The sequence below is a fragment of the Pleurodeles waltl genome, chromosome 8 (genome assembly GCF_031143425.1).
Source record: "Pleurodeles waltl isolate 20211129_DDA chromosome 8, aPleWal1.hap1.20221129, whole genome shotgun sequence".
NCBI classification, from domain to species: domain Eukaryota; kingdom Metazoa; phylum Chordata; class Amphibia; order Caudata; family Salamandridae; genus Pleurodeles; species Pleurodeles waltl.
In genome coordinates, this window is record NC_090447.1 from 552,745,290 (window position 1) to 552,764,134 (window position 18,845).

General features: G+C 45.9%; 1 protein-coding gene across 1 annotated transcript in view; it reads right to left on the reverse strand.

Moving 5' to 3' along the window:
• Positions 1 to 18,845, reverse strand: part of MSL3 (MSL complex subunit 3) — a 151,230-nt gene that overhangs the window by 124,290 nt on the left and 8,095 nt on the right. The window contains exons 3-4 of the mRNA XM_069204614.1: positions 5,957 to 6,052; positions 3,806 to 3,906 (exon numbers count right to left, since the gene is read on the reverse strand). Coding sequence (XP_069060715.1) covers positions 3,806 to 3,906; positions 5,957 to 6,052 — 197 coding nt within the window. The remainder of the gene's footprint in view (positions 1 to 3,805; positions 3,907 to 5,956; positions 6,053 to 18,845) is intronic.

The window sequence follows — 18,845 nt, forward strand, 5'->3', positions numbered from 1 at the left end:
CGACACAGCACCTGTTTTCCCGCAGCTCCATCAACAAAGTGCGTCTGGATATTTCAGGCTTCATCCCCAGGGTGTCAATTTCTCACCAACCCCACACCGCAGTAAGGAACGAAGGCTGTGTCTCTACAAATCGACGCAACGTCATTCCTGCGAGGAAAGAATTAATGTATCACCTCCCCTGCCAGTAAGGAACTGACGCATTGCCTCTCCTGCGAGTAAAGAATTGTGCTAAAAGGATACAAGCATTGATTCCTATGGATCAAGACTCATTTCAGCTTTTTAAAAGTGATAACTCTACTTGTGTATGTTGGATTTTTGTTGTTTTGGTCTTGTTTTATTTAGATAAAGTGTGTGAGGTGTGTGTACACATACTGTATACATTGTCTCTGAGATAAGCCTGACTGCTCGTGCCAAGCTACGAAGGGGGTGAAGCAGGGGTTATCTTAGCTGTGTGGCTCTCTTACCCTGACTATAGTGAGGGCCCCAAGCTGGACAGGGTCCAAACCATTGGCAACTGGAGACCACATTTCTAACAGTTGACATGCCTAGATGGAAAGTAAGCTAATTATTGTCCCTCTTTGCAGTTAGGGATGTGGGTGGAGAACAATTCAACCTATTGAGTAAAATGATGAGCCACAGTAAGAACCAATGGTGTTCAGAGGTGTGGAGTAAAACTGATCCAATCACAACTGTTGATTACATAGAGCATTTAAAAAAAATAAAAAAAATAAAAAAAAAGATATCTACCAAGTTTTATTTCTCTTTGAGGGCACGCCAACCCCAATATGTAATTTATACATATACAATTTGGGCTGGTCGAACTGCAGCATAGCCAAAACACAGAGGGTGGTCATACAAACACTACATATCATATATGATATACAATAGTAAAATGAATGTGCTTCCCCTCAAAAACATGTGCTGTACATTGGAACTCACTTTTAGGGAAGTTAAATGGGTGTAACAGGGAGTCCCAATGTACAGTACATGCTTTTGTGGGGGAGCACTGGTATTTTATTATTCTTAAGCATTTGTAAATTGCAGAGTCCTAAAGTTAGGAAAAGAGTGTCTGAAAAAAGTTGTAAAATCTGGGGTGACCATGCAGAAAAGGCAGATTTGCTACAACCACCTTGTTGTGATGGACCAGGTAAATGTGAATTCATTAAACAAATTGACTGGTTGTGAATTCCACGTATTTCACTTCAACTGACCCCCATTGCGCCCACCCCTCCGTTCTTCCATTCTCCAAGATAAATTCTATTTACCATTTTGGTAGAAACCTCATTTGTTGTCTACATTGTTTTAAAGTGTAAATGCTGTTAATCTTGCAAATGGCTTTTCAACAACACCTGCATAGCTCCTTTCTCCATTCACAATACCCTTCCATTCTCATTTCACGTCACCTGTAGTGTGAGGCTGTAGTGATATTTATGTTTTGAGCACTGACTCCACGTTGCACTTAGACTAGCAGTACACCGTCACATTAGTGACCACCAGCTTCATTTTGCTTACTGACTTTATTTTAGCATGCCTAGTTAAAAGCTACAAGTCTTCCACATTGTTCAATGTGCTCATGTTTTTATTTTTTGTGTTCTTTCCTACCAAGGGTTTACGCTGTTAAGAATGTACTCAGACAGCAGGGAACAGTCTTGTTTTGAATTAGCATCTTGGAATTGTGGCCAAGTCCCGACGTGTTATTTTCAAAGCAGGCCTAAAGCAATCAGCATTTTTTTAAAAATAAATAAACTTCTGCAGGGAGAGGGAGGTTCTAGACTTTTCCTCTTGTTTGTTCAAAGTATAAGAGGCCGAGACCAGATGGACCGGGGACAGAGAGTGTTTGCAGATCTCAGGCATATCCAGGACGCTGGAATGTGTCATCCTTCCTGTGAGGATAATTGATCTCTCTTTCCTCAATTGATTCTGGGATCTGGTGATCTGATGCTGAATAGGAGGGAGGTGAAGCAGTTATGCCCTTGCCTCATGGTGATGCATATTTTTTAATTAGTTATTTGCTTTGCATTATGATATAGATATATATATATATATTTACTGTGTATACTGCAGTGGAGAATCATTTGTACATGTTTTCATTTCATTGCTGTGACTATTTTTAAACATGTGCTTTCAGCATGCTAATCTCCTTTTAGGAACCTAGTGCAGTGAAATAATAAATGTCTTCTTTAGATTAAGAAGCGCATTCCCGAGATTTTTGTCAGTGCATGAGCTTTTCAGCTCAGCCATTAGTGAAGCAAAACAGAGGCCCCCATTAACTAACCGCAAATGTGGCTTGCTTTTATTGCATTACGCTGATAACTGTTTCTCAATATGCTACTTATGTTTTATAGATTACTATAAGTTACTTTTGTTTCATTTGATGTATTTATTGTGGTCCAGTCAAAGTGATTTCCTATATAGAGGTTCATGGGTATGGTTGCAGGTATTGTCATGAGATTCTTTACATAATGAATCAGTAATGAAGAGGACTCTGCTTATAATGATGCCAAACGGAGTTCTGTAAATTGGTAGCCATGGAGCTCGTTTCTCCATCAAAGACACTGTATGGTAACAAGCTGAGCTCTCACAAACAAAGCCATGCCTTGCAAGCAAACAGCAGCACGCCTGTGCCAAACATGTAATAATGCACTGCACCTTCCGTAATGGCAGAATTTTATGTGCTAATTCTAATTAGGAGAGACCAAGTAGGAAGGGGGATTGTAGACATCAATACGCTACTCCTTTATCTTATTTATCTTATGTTTATTTTTAATCATTTATTTAAGTGTCATATTTGCTACAATAATTTTGCATACAAACTATTTTGGCTTCTAATAAAAGCCTATAATTAGCTTAGTTCGTGTGTGCTCACTTTGGAGGAAAGGTAAAAGAGACTCAAAAAAATAATAATTGATTGTCTCTGTCAGCTGTTGCCTTTTCCTAATGTGGAGATAAGTTTGGGAGAGGTTGGCAGGACACCTGTGTTCTCTGTTCTAAATGGAAGTTTCAATACCATGTTGCCTGCTGTGTCCAGGGAAATCTACAGAGTGGGAGCAAGTGTAGCACAGCCACATGACAATAACAGATTATCTAATATAGGGTCTCACAAAAGGGAATCAACAACTGTCTTCACAGTCAGGTTATTATTATTAATAATATATATAGCATGTATTATGCATCCCACAGTTTGCTTCCAGATAAGGGATTCAGCCAGAAGGCAATCCTAGGTTTAGCCAAGGAAAGTAATATTTTTCCATCATAAACTTTTATCTAGACACGGTGAGCTTTATGTCTATATTTCACTTGAGAAATCTATGTTAACCTACATTGGATGAACAATAACGTTTATCGTTTAGGGTGGTGGGGGGTACGATTTGATCAAGCATGTCAATATTAAACTCAACAATATTGCAAATCAAGCCAGTGGGATGTCAAGGCCCATGTAACAAAAGCACACTTTTTCAGTCATAAAATACCATTCCCTCTGCATTTGACTTTTTGTAGAGTCAAAGCAGGCACCTTGGCACACAATGCATTGGCATAGACGATTACCTCCAAGCAGGCAACCAAGCACACAATACACTGGCATGGAAGATCACCTCCTTCATCAGAGGGTCACTCTCGACACTGATTCGAGGATACCCTTTACAAGTTTGAGCTGGATGATGCAGTAGGCTGACATGGCTAATCCTCTACAGTTAGGAGAATGCTTAAATGTCACCCAAGGTGCTGCACTATACACACAATTTACAGCACAAACATCAACATCAAAAAACTATACCTCAATAAACGATAAGAGCATACCACTTACAGTTTTCTTCCACCTCCTCTTTATCTTCCGAGGGACCAGTTTTCAGAACAGAGTCTACGCCAGGCAACCTACAGCGTTTTCTCTTTCGCCCCTTCCTTCTCCTAAAGTCAGAGATTCAAGAGTATCACTGCTAAAACGAATCAACGAATCAACAGTGCAGCTGAATTCTTAAAAATATTACACTGCTTTTACTGCCCTGTTCACAACCCCGATACTGCAAATCTAAACCAGGGGCCACAAAAAAAGCCTAAGAAGTATTCCTACGACACACTTCTCTAATAAGTTGGAAGGGGATAGCAAAGGAGCTCGGACAATCAAAGTGAGGCAGATGGAAGTCATGTGTGTGTATTAGGTAACCAAAAAAGGATAGCAAGATATAGGAGGAGAATTACTGACAGGAGTGTGTCAGGAGGCCCTTAGCAAAGATTGAGAACTGGGGAACTCCCACAAACTGAGAAGAAGGGGTAATATTAGCTGCCCATAGGAGACGAAAATGCTGGGCCAAAAAAAACACAACAACCTGTAGAAAGTTGAGCATTTTTGGTAACAGAAGACTCATGTATTTAAACAAATTAATAATAATAAAAAAATTCACATATAGCGGTATGCATGCGACTCCTTTATCCTCTCTCTAACTACTTTCTCTTGCTGCTGAAATGTAGGGGAAAACGAAACTATTCTCCTTAGGAGGTTGGATAATATACCAAAGTTCAAGACTAGGGACACGCAATGTGCTCATATGAAATGTGGATGCCAGGAGAGTTCATTAATGAGTATTCCAGTTCATCCAGCTAGGCTGTACACCCCAGAAACATTTATGTCACTTCTATTGTGCTCTAAAAAGTAGTGTTTCTTTACTACACTTTGGCACTGGGACATCGCCAACCTCCTAAATGAAGTGTCCACCGATCTGGCACTACCTCACAATAGAGCTACTAAAGTGTAAGTAGCAATGTTAAACATCAGTCACCTGAACAGGCGTGACATTTCAACACAATTTGTGCTTCAGGTGGGCACAACAATTTGAAGTGCGAGTCTACCTTACTTCGGAGTCTGATAATTTTTCAGATACTTTGTTTGTTCTAGGTGCAAATGTGGCCCTCCTCTGACTATGGTTCTGCTGCCCCAATCCTGCCTTCCCACCAACTGATTGGTGAGCAGAAATAAGGAGAGCATCAGTTGCTTATTTATAGCTTTACAATGAGTTCGATAGATCTGGTTTTAAGTCATCTTCAACTCTAGCCATCACTACAGAGTTCACAAGAGAATATGCATACCGGTGATTTGCTGCCACCTTAGTGATGACTAGGCACCGATTTGGGCCAAGCAAATCTACTTCCTTTGGCCAATGAGAGATCATGGCAGGCTTGACACCCTCTTGCAGGATCAAGTTGCACACTTGCTTCACACTCTTACAAGGGTGGCAGGGATGAATCCTAGCATCTAGGATTGCTCTGACTGACAGCCCCATCAACAGTGACACTCATAGCATCTAATTATACATTTTTAATTAAGGAACAAGCAGAAAAACTAAGGCAGGCTCTTGGCCGATCGGCCACAAGCAAGGCCTGCCTCACGAGACCCAGCCTTCACAATCTGCCCACAGACCCCTTAGTACCTTACCTGGACTACTGTATACTAAACGTGCAGCAGGCAACCTGATTTTTAATCACTCTACACTCAGTAGGAATTGGACTACACATATAGAATTAAGGCAAGACACTCATATTGTATTTAAAATGCAGACAGTGCAAATAGGTTAACATAATCTCTGCAAACGTTCAGTGGAACGAGTGTCAAAGCTATGCAACATAAAGGGCTGGATTTACAGTTTGTTGGATGGTACTCCATCAAAAAGGTGACAGATATCCTGCACTCCTTCGTACAAGTGTATCATTATCTAATGCACTTGTAATAAGGCAGATGGGATATCCTTAATGTTTGTACCTGGCCTCCAAACTCTAAATTAGGCCTTAAATTGGCTTATATTTGTGTTCATAATGATACAATGGAATTTAAATTAGTTACATATTTTCTTTAAAAAAATAAAATAAAAAAAGAATTTAGTTTAAAATGGGTTAAAAACGCCCTACAAAACTATCTTCAGGGCTTTGCAAAGTTTTTCTTTCAGTGTAATCATATTTTTCTTACATGCGAGCAACCGCTTTTCTTGCCAATTTGCGCTGCAATCTGCGATTTTCGTCCGTGTCACGAAGAACATGATCTTCAGCCGCCCAACGATCCCAGCTACAGATAAAAAAATTGTTGTGAAATGGAGACAATTGGGAAATAAGCTTCAATTAGGAAACAGACATTCACTAAGGATCCACAGACACACCTGCATGCCCTTTAAAAAAATTAAATGTCAAGCAGTGTTACTATCTTGGGTTCAAAGACCCTTGGAGACCACTTGTCAGGCATCTCAAAATTGGTTTCAATAGAGCAAAAACATAGGCTTGCACAACTACGACAGTAAAGTTGTACTGTAAGATGCACGCAGGTGTACTCTGTAGCACCGTTAAACTGCAAAGCTAGTTAAAAAACAAACAAACAAAAAACATCAGCTGGTTCTATGTTAGATCGATAAAGTAGATATAGTCAAATCTCCTGTACCCAGATTACACATTCTCAGCCACACCATCATTTTACCAGTTCCATCCGAGAAAGCTAACTCACGAATTATATGCTAACTCTGAAAGAGCTAGACCATGGATATTCGAAAGGACTCTATAAAGATTCATCATTAAACATTATTATTTCATGTCCAGTGCAAGGTATTTCTGACAACCTTAAATTGCCCTCATGAGAATCTATAGGTCTACCATCCTCGCCCTACAGAAAAATCATGTTATTTAGTGATTCTCATGAAAGAGACACATACGCATTTGAACAAAACTATAGAATAATCAGCTTTTAGTGAAGACATTTACTCCTCGCCTGATGTTGAAAGGATTTGTACAATTGTATGCAGAGACAGGGTAATAAGCATGAATGAAAGAAACCTGGAGGGGAACAGGGAAGTTTGAGTGGAGAGACAAAAGATCACACAGGGGCAGAGTGAACAGTGAGGGGAATAAAGGCGTGATTTGAGCACAGGATGAACTCTCTGCCATAGGATTGTAAACCCAGAACAGTAATTTCCAAATGGCTCTCTCTAACAAGGAATGCCAGGCAGCATGGTGCTAGAAGTTGGACGGTGGACCAAGGGAAGTTAAAAGTGTGTCAATGGAAAGACTGAGGACTTTTTACAGTGGTTGGGTAAGTTACTGGCAATACCTAGAACACAGCGCAGCAATGCTCATGCTTGTGTTGCCCAATTCTCCATTCTCTCATTGGGAAAGGAGCACATAAGTGTGAGTCGCAATTTTCCTTCCTCCAAAGTAGATGGGACACTGGCATGAGAGTTAACTAGATGAATGAGTGGAAAGAATTGTAGCGAGGCTGTTAGGACAGTAAATGGTACTGTTTGGTGAGGAAGACTAATTCACAGGAATGCCCAGGAGTTTTGATGAGTGGGTGTGTTTTTTTTAATATGAATATTAATCACTTATCCATTAAACTGATATTAATAATCCTTACAGTGGCAAAAATTAAGTTCAACCGCTTTATGGAATTTAAAGGGACTGTTACTGTTTCCCTTGCAAGGCATGAAGTTTAACAAACGAGAAGCATAAAATACAAAGACAAAATGTTATGACCAAAATGTAAACTGTGAAGTGGTCAAACAAAAAGGGTGACAGTGTTTGAACTTGTTGACAAATGAAAAGGTAGGCTGGTGATTAGCTTTTGACAACCACGAGTAGAGTTAAATGTATTACTAAAAACCTTAAAGCAGGGGGGCTGTCTTGACGCCAAACAAGATGGTCGCACACTAAGACGGCTCCGTGATCACCGAGTGAACATCCATTCAACTATCCTGCTGTACCAAACCACCCTGTGGCCACAGTGGATCCCGTGTCCCTAGCCGATCTGCCAGAGGAGTTATAGGTGTTTTTCTGAATTCCAAACCAGAGAAAGTACGCATACTTTTCAGCACCCCTGGTAGCTTCTCCTGGATTGATCATATACTCACCTAGCACATACATGCAGGCAAATTTCAAGATGCAGCACACAAGGTGTGAGTTTTTTTGGACCACCTGCCAGTAGTTATAACACAAAACAGACAGAGTAGGGGTCCCACACTACCTTCCAGGCAGATGCATGATGGAACCTCAAACGCCATTATAATGAATGGCTTTATAATACAAGGGTTCTAACAAAAATGCCTTTACAATGAAAGACTTTGCCACGAAATGTATTTATCAAACACAAATGAAATATATATATTTTCCATCAACCGGTCCACCTTGTGGCGTGCAAAACAATCAATTGCCAAGCAATTGGCTCGAACTCCAGGAGATTTTATTGCTTTATCCAGAAGTGTACTTTAAACGGTACCACCACCAACGCTTTTCGACTTTACACACACACACACATATATATATATAAAAATGTTACAGGAGTTGTCATGACTGCTGTATTATCTGGGGTAATCCGCAGTGCATGGCGAGGGCGTGCGTTATAGTTACATTAGGGCGTAATTGTATGCCGGGGGCTGAAAAGGAGGTCTGTTTAAGTAAAATTACAGAAATGCCCCGGAAAGCCTGACATCCTATTGGATGTGTGAGGGCTTTTGCTTCTAATAGTGGGGTTACCCTTTGTTGCCTTCTCTTTTCTTGCTGGAACAGTGTACCTTATTTAAAAATATATACAAACATACACCCAAATATATTTAAAAGCGGTTTACGTACCTGCAATATACTTACATTTCCCATGATTTTCATTGTAAAAGGCATCCGCTGTAAAGGCATTTTCGTTATAAAGCCTTGGCTTTTCGTTGTTTAGTTTTTGTTATTGCGTGCCTGGAGGCCAAGATTTTAACAGATGGGAGTGCAGAACTTCACCACCCACTCAGACCAAGACAGCATGAATTGCATGAGCCAGCACAGAACAGGGCTCATCACTATACGCTGTAACACTGGCAGTATGATGTGGGAGACAAGGCCAACAAACTACTAGCATGGTTGAACAAAACAGATGTAGATTGTGCCGACTTTTTGAGGGAGATAGACCGTTTGATACTCACGGATGAAGACCAGGAGAGTCTGGAGGAAGATTTGACAGCAGCTGAGATAGTGGCAGCAATTCTAGCCTCCAATCGTGAAGGCGGTGGGGCCCAATGGCCTCCCGGTAGAATTATAGAAGGGCACAGCAGACAAAATTGCATAACACATGCTGGCTATGTTCCATGCAGCGCATGAACAGGGAGGTCTTACGGAGGACCAAAGCATAGCATCTATTGTGTTCAATCCTAAAAAAGGCGAACTGCTGACAGACTGCGGATAATAGACCCATATCCCTAATAAACGTGGAAACCAAAGTTCTGGCAAAAGCCCTGGAAAGCAGATTGCGCAAGGTCATAGTTTAAGTGACCCATGCGAACCAATCAAGCTTTATTCGTATTGGAGTACGCAACCTAATCTGAGAGGACTCCTTCGGAGTACTACATACAACGGGTCCATCATGAGTCGAACAGGTGGCACTCATGGCTTTTGATGCCAGAATGTCAGTCAACAGCATTGAGAGGAATTACATCTTTGCAACTCTGGCAAGGATGGGCCTTGTCCCTAAATTGTGTGAATGGGTACAGCCCATACACCAAGGGCCACTTGCAAAGGTGAGTGTTAATGCGGTATCCGAGGTGTTCGCCCTACAGATGGGCACAAGAAAGGTGTGTCCCCTATGATATTTGCATTGCCACGTGAGATGCTTGCAGCTTAGGTCTGCAAAGACCCGCTCAAACAAGGAATACAAACCGCCCGGATCTGGGAGGAATGTATCTCTATGTATGCGGATGACATACTGCTCTACATCACTCAGCCTACCCTTTCCGTAAACAGAATATTACAGATATTTGACATTTTCGGGGACCACTCAGGTTAATTCATCAATTGGACTAAATCCCTGATCTTCTCCTTGGTGGAGGGCATCCAGAGTCTCCACCCCTTGGTGTATGGGGCTGCTGGCGCTGGACAGCTTCTGATACCTCAGAATTTACATTACACAAGATCCGGCCCAATTCCTGGGTAGAAATCTGTCCACGCAGCTTGACAGACTGCATACAGATGTGGAACACTGGAGAAATCTACCTCTAACACTAATGAGCAGGGCTGCTCTATTCAAAATTATGACCCTCCCACTTGTCCTCTACATACTTCAAAACACAACCTTTAAGATACCTCCAGAGTTCTTCCAAAAAATTGACCACAAGCTTAGAGTACTGCTGTGGAATGGCAATAGACCACGCATAGTGTTGAGCAAACTCCAAAGTTGGGTATACAACGAGGGCCATGTAGTCCAAAATGTACTAAAATATTACTGGACAACATAATTGGTGGTAGTTAACGATTGGGTGTTTGCTGACCACAGTGAACCAGCCAACCGGGTGGATCGAGAGGCTATGGGAAACAGAGGTTTGGCAGTAGTTCAGTCAGTGGAGCAGGAAATACAGACATACCCAAGCAGTGGTAAGAGCATGGAGAGAAGCCACTAACTTCTTAGGATGGTGGGCAAACTCACTAATCAAACCCCATTATGAGACAGCGCCCTCTAACTATGACGAGCTGCTAATGGAAAGGACTCAATTTTGATTCGGTCCTAGCTGCCACACATAGCCCCACACCGACCTCCATCAGGTTTGTAACCTGTCTCCCAACCACAACAAGGAGAACTATGGGGCTTGTCGATCGTACTGATTGAAGAAAACGTCGCGGGATAGCAAAGGACCTCGAGGAGACCCCTGAAATCTTCGGGTTCCATGACACAGAAGAGGAGAAAGAACTGCATGAGGCCTCGCCAACAGAAGAGGAGGCCCTTTCCATGCCAGTCTCTGTGTCGGACTCAGAAATACATTTCAGTATGCAAATCCAAGCTCTTCCTTCGGGACAACACTCAATGAGTACTGATGCCCTTGTCCAGCCTACTACAAGACATTCGGTTTCGACCGAAATTATGGCTCCTGGGCCGCCACTGCCTTCAGGCCATCCGCCAAGGGTGCCCTATCCCGGGCCCGGCACCGAAAGCCAAGCCGAAACACACATCTACTGTTCAGAGCCGACCAGTCTTGGAACCAAACCGAACATCATCTTCATTGGCACTGAGCGCTTCCACTTCTACAACTTTGTCTCCGACCCCCTTGGTGCTGAAACACAGGCCACCTTCGGTACAGAAACATACCATCTCGGCACCAGAACTGAGCCTAGAGACTATGGCAGAGAGGATAGACACGTAACAGAAGAAAATACATATTCAACCTTCTACAGGATGCATTTTAGCAAAAGCAGTGCATTCAGAGCCTACCCTCAGCGCCAGATTACTTCTGATCTACCCGCACCTCCTAAAAAGAAAAAGAAGGACCATAGGCCACTAGACCTCTAAACCCACCTCTGCCTGCTCCGTCACCACGTCCTCCAACTGTTCTACCTCCCTCACCACCACCTTCTTCACCACATCACTCACTTAGCAACACATGTGATGTTACTCCGCAAGGCTCCCCACACTCCTACATAGAGGATCAAGGAGAAGGTGATACCATACATCAGACAGCCATAGATCCATGGGATACTTCTGACATAGACCCCCCGGGATACTGTAGGAAAATGCCACTGTTGGCATGGTTACCCCCTAACTTCTTGCCTTTTGTTGATGCCAGCTTTTATTGAAAGTGTGCTGGGACCCTGCTAACCAGGCCCCAGCGCCAGTGTTCTTTCCCTAAAACTGTACTTTTGTCTCCACAATTGGCACAGCCCTGGCACACATAGGCCCTCATTCTGACCCTGGCGGTCTTTGACCGCCAGGGCGGAGGACCGCGGGAGCACCGCCGACAAGCCGGCGGTGCTTCAATGGGGATTCCGACCGCGGCGGTAAAGCCGCGGTCGGACCGGCACCACTGGCGGGGTCCCGCCAGTGTACCGCGGCCCCATTGAATCCTCCGCGGCGGCGCAGCTTGCTGCACCGCCGCGGGGATTCTGACCCCCCCTACCGCCATCCAGATCCCGGCGGTCGGACCGCCGAGATCCGGATGGCGGTAGGGGGGGTCGCGGGGCCCCTGGGGGCCCCTGCAGTGCCCATGCCACTGGCATGGGCATTGCAGGGGCCCCCGTAAGAGGTCCCCTAAATGTATTTCACTGTCTGCTGCGCAGACAGTGAAATACGCGACGGGTGCAACTGCACCCGTCGCACAGCTTCCACTCCGCCGGCTCGATTCCGAGCCGGCTTCATCGTGGAAGCCTCTTTCCCGCTGGGCTGGCTGGCGGTCTGAAGGAGACCGCCCGCCAGCCCAGCGGGAAAGTCAGAATTACCTCCGCGGTCTTTCGACCGCGGAACGGTAACCTGACGGCGGGACTTTGGCGGGCGGCCTCCGCCGCCCGCCAAGGTCAGAATGAGGGCCATAGTCCCTTGTAAAAGGTACCCCTGTTACCGAGGGCCCTGTTGCCAGGGAAGGTCTCTAAGGGATGCAGCATGTAATATGCCACCCTGGGGACCTCTCACTCAGCACATGCACATTGCCTCACAGCTTGTGTGTGCTGGTGGAGAGAAAAAGACTAAGTCGACATGGCACTCCCCTCAGAGTGCCATGCCTACAACCCACTGCCTGTGGCATAGGTAAGTCACCGCTCTAACAGGTCTTACAGCCCTAAGGCAGGGTGCACTACACCACAGGTGAGGGCATAGCTGCATGAGCACTATGTCCCTACAGTTTCTAAGCCAATTCTTAGACATTTTAAGTGCAGGGTAGCCATATTGAGTATATGATCTGGGAGTTTGTCAGAAACAAACTTCACAGTTCCATATTGGCTACCCTGAGGCTGGGAAGTTTGGTATTAAACGTCTCAGCACAATAAACCCTCATTGATGCCAGTGTGGGATTTATTGAGAAATGCACACAGAGGGCATCTTAGAGATGCCCCCTGCATGCCAGCCCAACTGCTAGTGCTAGGCTGACAAAGTCTCTGCCAGCCTGCCACTTCCAGACAATTTTCTGGCCACATGGGGCGATTGCCTTTGTGCACTCTGTGACCAGGAACAAAGCCTGTCCTGGGTGGAGGTGCTTCACACCGCCCCATGTAGGAACTGTAAAACCTGACGGTGAGCCTCAAAGGCTCAAGCCTGGTGTTACAGCACCTCAGGGCACTCCAGCTAGTGGAGATGCCCGCCCCCGGACACAGCCCCCACTTTTGGCGGCAAGTCTGGGGAAATAATGAGGAAAACAAGGAGGAGGAGTCACCCCCTCAGCCAGGTCCACCCCTAAGGTGACCAGAGCTGAGAAGCCCCCCTCCTTGGAAAATCCTTGTTTTGGAGGAGTCATCCCAACAGGAATGGTGATGTGTCCCCTCCCTAAAGGGAGGAGGCACAAGCAGGGTGTAGCCACTGTCAGGGCCAGTAGCCATTGGCTACTGCCCACCAGCCCTAACATACCCCTAAATTTAGTATTTAGGGGGCGACCCTGAACCAAGGAAATCAGATTCCTGACGACCTAGAAAGGAGAAGGACTGCCTAGCTGAAAAACCCCACAGAGAAGAAGGAAGATGACAACTGCTTTGGCCTCAGCCCTACCGGCTGTCTCCAACTTCAGAGAACCTGCACCAGCGATGCATCCTGCGGGCCCAGCGACATCTGCCGACTCAGAGGACTGCCCTGCAACTACAAAAGATCCAGAACTCCCGTGGACAGCGCACCTGTCCAACCAAGGAAAGAAGAAGCCATCTTTAAAGGGACTCTCACCTCACTCCAGAAGCGTGAGTCCCCACCACTCTGCACCAGACGCCCCGGCCCGTGTCCAGAGAAACTAATGACCCAGAAAGGAACCCCGGGCGACTCAGACAACGTGTCCACCCTGGGCTAAAATCTCTGCACCCCCACGACGATGCCTGCAGAGGGAATCCTGAGGACCCCTCTGACCGCGACTGCCCGGGATGAAGAAATCCGACGCCTGCAGAAGCACTGCACCCGCAGCCCCCAGGCCTGTAAGAAACCGACCACTGGTGCAGTAATGACCAGCAGGCGGCCCTCACCCCGGCCCAGTCGGTGGCTGGCCCGAGAAGCCCCTGTGCCCTGCCTGCAATATCTGAGTGACCCCCGGGTCCCTCCATTGAAACCTATTGAAAACCCGACGCCCTGTTTGCCCACTGAGGGTGTGTTTTGTGTGCCTACTTGGGACCCCCCCCGTTGCTCTACTAAACCCCCCAGGTCTGCTCACTGGAGACGTGGGTACTTACCTGCCAGCAGACCAGAACCGGAGCACCACCTGTCTACATGTTATTTGGGCTCCTCTTTGACCTCCGCACCTGACCGGCCCTGTGTTGCTGGGTGTTTGGAGTTGACTTGAACCCCCAACGGTGGGCTACCTATGCCCCGGAAACTGAACTTGTAAGTGGTTTACTAACCACATCAACCTAACTGTACTTACGCCCCCCCCCCCCTCCTCAGGAACTGTTGAATTTTGCACTGTGTCCACTTTTAAAATAGCTTATTGCCATTTTATGAAAATCTATGTACATTACTGTTTTGGTTCAAAGTCCTAACTATACCTATGCAAAGTACCTTACATTTAATGTACTTACCTGCAATTTGAATCTTGTGGTTCTAAAAATAAATTAAGAAAAGAATATTTTTCTATATAAAAACCTATTGGCTTGGAGTTAAGTCACTGAGTGTGTGTGTTCTCATTTATTGCTCGCCCCTCTATGGAGGGGCGACTCTGGCATCAGCAAGATTGGCTGCCACTGGGAAAATGTCCAGATTCAGCTCCCTGCAAAGGTCCAAGAACCCACACTGCCTTGCCGGCTGATGCAAAGCGTGGAGTTGTGCTGCCTCACAGGAATTGAGCATTGTGCCTTGAAACGGAAAGGAGAAAAATGTTCATGGCAAGGCAAACTGCTGGCAACTCAAACACACTGGTGTGTAGTTGTTGCTCTGACGCAGACCACAGGCCTTGTGTTGTCATCTCCCCAGCTGAGTGCCTCAGTCCAATGAGGAGGCACATCCACCACTGAAGGTATGTGAGGACAGCTTAGAAAGCGTGCACAGCTGAGAAGTTCTCCTGATCTTTGAGTCACTGTCATCTCTGGCACCAATGAAGTGCCATCACATACAATCAACCTGGAGTACAACACAATCACTATGCACATTGCCATTAAGCTTAGAAGTTGGAGGACTTGCAGAAATTGGATCAGAGTCAGACTGGAAAACATCAGAATCTTATCCGGAATGTCAGCAATCCTCTGGTGATCTGACAAATGCATTTGTGCAGATTGTGTTCGCACTGCACCTATAAAAGTTAGCATCCTTTTGGGGAGGGGGTGGGACTTCTGGATACTGATGGAGAAGCCTGTGTCATGCAGAAGGGTAATTAATGCACTGAAGGTGGTCCGTGACCAATTTGATTTATCTCACTTGCACCAGTCAGTCATTCAATTATAGGAATACATGGACTCCAGATCTTCTGAGCTAAGTGCCACAAGAATTAGCACTTTAGTAAAATCTGGTGCAGCAGTTGTCAGACTAAATGGCAGTACCACAAATCTGCTGTGTCGAGACTCCACTGACCTGGAAGTAGCATCCATAAGCAGTGAGGATTGTCTGAAGCAAAAAGGTGTCTTGAAGATCCAGGGACACCTTCCAGTTTCCTGCGTCGTGAGCCAGCAACATGTGGCAGAGGCCAAGCATTTTAAACTTGTCCTGCATAACGTAGAGGTTCAGGAGCCTTATGCCCATAATGTATCTGGGTTCTATACCTTCATCAGGGCAAAGAAATAAATGGAGTAAAACATTGTACCTCTTTCCTCCATAGGTAGCGCTTGCATGGGCCATTTTTTTGACAGGGCTCGAACCTCTACCTCCAAGACCGGGGTGTGTCAAAGAGAGGCCTTCCTTAACCTTTTTAGATGGTCCAGCATGGAAAGGGAGAGGTGAGGGTGGTGGTGGAGGGGTTAAGCGAGTTAAGAAGATAAATGTTATTGAGTAATTGTAGGAGGCTGGCCTCGTTTGTAGTGGGTACCTTGAGTACTTACACCTTATACCAGGTCCAGTTATCCCTTGTTAGTGAAGTAGTAGTGTTCTAGCAGCTTAGGCTGATAGAGGTAGCTATAGCAGAACAGCTTAGGCAGAACTAGGAGACATGCAAAGCTCATTCAATACCACTTGTAGTTACACAGTACTTATACACAAGTAAAGATAATACTCGGTGTTACCAAAACTATCTCAGAGGCAATGCTCCTTCTGGAGTTAAGTATTATACACAATATATACACTAGACACTAAAATAAGATAAGTAATTAGACAGAGTATAGTGCAAACAATAGTAAATGCTATAGAATGCAATGGGAGAAAATAGGTCTAGGGGCAACACAAACCATATACTAAGAAAGTGGAATGCGAATCACAAATTCCCCCCTAGACAAGTGGAGTGTGTGCAGAATCGCTGGGAGAGTAAGAATACAGTAAAGGTAAGTAAATTACCCCACCCCAGAGCCAAGAAAAGCAGGGGTGAAGTACTGCAAGTTTCCTTAGGGCACACTACACCTCGTGATTGGGATATTGCAGTAACCAACCACGTCTGCAAAAAACAACTGTTGGATTCCTGGACCTGAAGACCTGCAAAAGAAGGGAACCAACTCCAGAAGTCGAAAGAAGTTCCAGGAATGGCAGGGGCCCCTGCCAACCCAGAAGAGGGTGCAAAAGAAGAGTCTCCGGTTGGATGAAGACTGCAGAAATGCACCCTAGGAAGATGCCAGCAGGTTCCTGCGTGATGCAAAAGATGTCCCACGCCGTGAAGATGGATGCAGATGTGATTTTGAGTTGGAAGTTGCCAACAAGCCTTGGTTATGACAATTGTGCATTTTGCGTCAAAATGGAGCTGGCTGGACCCAGGAGGGACCTGGGGGCCTCAACTCTGTGTGAGGAAGAGGGGGCTCTCAGCAATTTAGAAAGCCATCAGGATGCCAGGCAGCACCCATGGGAGTCCCAGGGCACGGAGACAAAGGAGGTTCAAAACGCAGTTGGTGCAGCACTACAAAGAAGGGTCCCACGCAGCGGGAGGTCAACTCACCGAGTTGAGCATCGCAGGATAGAGTGTTGGGGACCTGGACCAGGCTGTGCGCAAAGGAATTGTGCAAATAGTGCACAGAGGCATCAGGAGGTGAAGACGACAGTACACAGGGGTACTGTCGCTGTCAGGGAAGTCAAGGTCTTACCTCCTCCAAACTGCATCAGCAGGACCTCAGGACAGTCTGTGTTGTTGGGATCCACCATCTGTGTCCTTGGCAACACGCTTGTCGCTGTGAGAGAAGTCCAAGGGTACCAGTCGTCGCCTTAGAAGGTGCCTGCGTGAGCAGGGGAGTGACTCAGTCACCCCACTGGAGATTTTGTTGGTCCTTCTGGTGCAGGATGAAGACAGGGAGCCCTCAGAGCGTGCACACCGTGGAAACTCTTGCAGTTGCTAACTGGACCTGAAGTTGCAGAAGAAAAGTATCCCTTGTGGATACTTTGTTGCTGTTACAGCGGTTCCTGGAGCAGGCTGCGGTTGAACCGAGGCAAGAGGATGAAGTAGTAGTTGCAAGTAGAATCTGAAGAGAACCCACAGGAAAGACCCTAAATAGCCCTGAGAGGGGGATTGGCTACCTTATCAGGTAAGGACCTATCAGGAGGGGTCTCTGATGTCACATGCTGGCACTGGCCACTCAGAGCCCTCCATAGTGCCCCCACACCTTGCAAAGCAAGATGGCTGAAGTCTGTGACACACTGGAGGAGCTCTGGGCACCACCCCTAGGGTGGTGATGGACAGGGGAGTGGTCACTTCCCTTTCCTTTGTCACGTTTAAAGCCAGAGCAGGGGACAAGGGGTCCCTGAACCGGTGTAGAGTGGCTTATGCAAGGAGGGCACCATCTGTGCCCTTCAAAGCATTTCCAGAGGCTGGGGGAAGCTACCCCTCCCCAGTCTGTAACACCTATTTTCAAATGGAGAGGGTGTAACACCCTGCTCTCAGAGGAAATGCTTTGTTCTGCCATCCTGGGACTAAGCTGCTCAGACCCCAGGAGGGCAGAACCCTGTCTGTGAGGTGGCAGCTGCTGTAGCTGCAGTGCATGCCTCAGAGAGCTGGTTTGGCAGTACTGGGGGTCCATAGTGGAGCCCCCAGGAGGCATGGAACTGGCTCCCCAATACCAGGTTTGGAATGGGGGAGGAGGGGGGACAATTCCATGATCTTAGACACCTTACATGGCTGTATTCGGAGTTACCACTGTGAAGATACATATAGGTATTGACCTATATGTAGTGCATGCGTGTAGTGGGCACTCACGAAGTACCGGGAAATGGCCCTCAACTATGTTGGGGGCACCTTTGCTAGTGCAAGGGTGCCCTCACACTTCGTAACTTTGCACCTAACCTTCAGCAAGTGAAGGTTAGACATATAGGTGACTTAGAAGTTACTTAAGTGCAGTGAAAATGGCTGCAAAATAACATGTGCGTTATTTCACGCAGGCTGCAATGGCAGGCCTGTGGAAGGGTTTGTCTGAGCTCCTTATGGGTGGCAAAAGAAATGATGCAGCCCATATAGATCTCCTGGAACCCCAATGCCCTGAGTACCTAGGTACCCTATACTAGGGACTTATAAGGGGGGTCCAGTGTGCCAATTGAAATTGGTAAATGAAGTCACTAGCCTACAGTGACAAATTTAAAAGCAGAGAGAGGATAAGCAATGAGGTTCTGATTAGCAGAGCCTCAGTGACACAGTCAAGCACTATACAGACACACACATTAGGCCATAAACTATGAGCACTGGGGTCCTGACCAGCAGGATCTCAGTGAGACATGCAAAATAAATGGGGGTAACATGTCAAGGAAGATGGTACTTCCCTACAGTAACCTTGTAGCTTACAGATTAGATTAATTACCAAGCGATCTGTTAAAATCTTCTACCAATAGGGGACAAAATGGGAGCCTC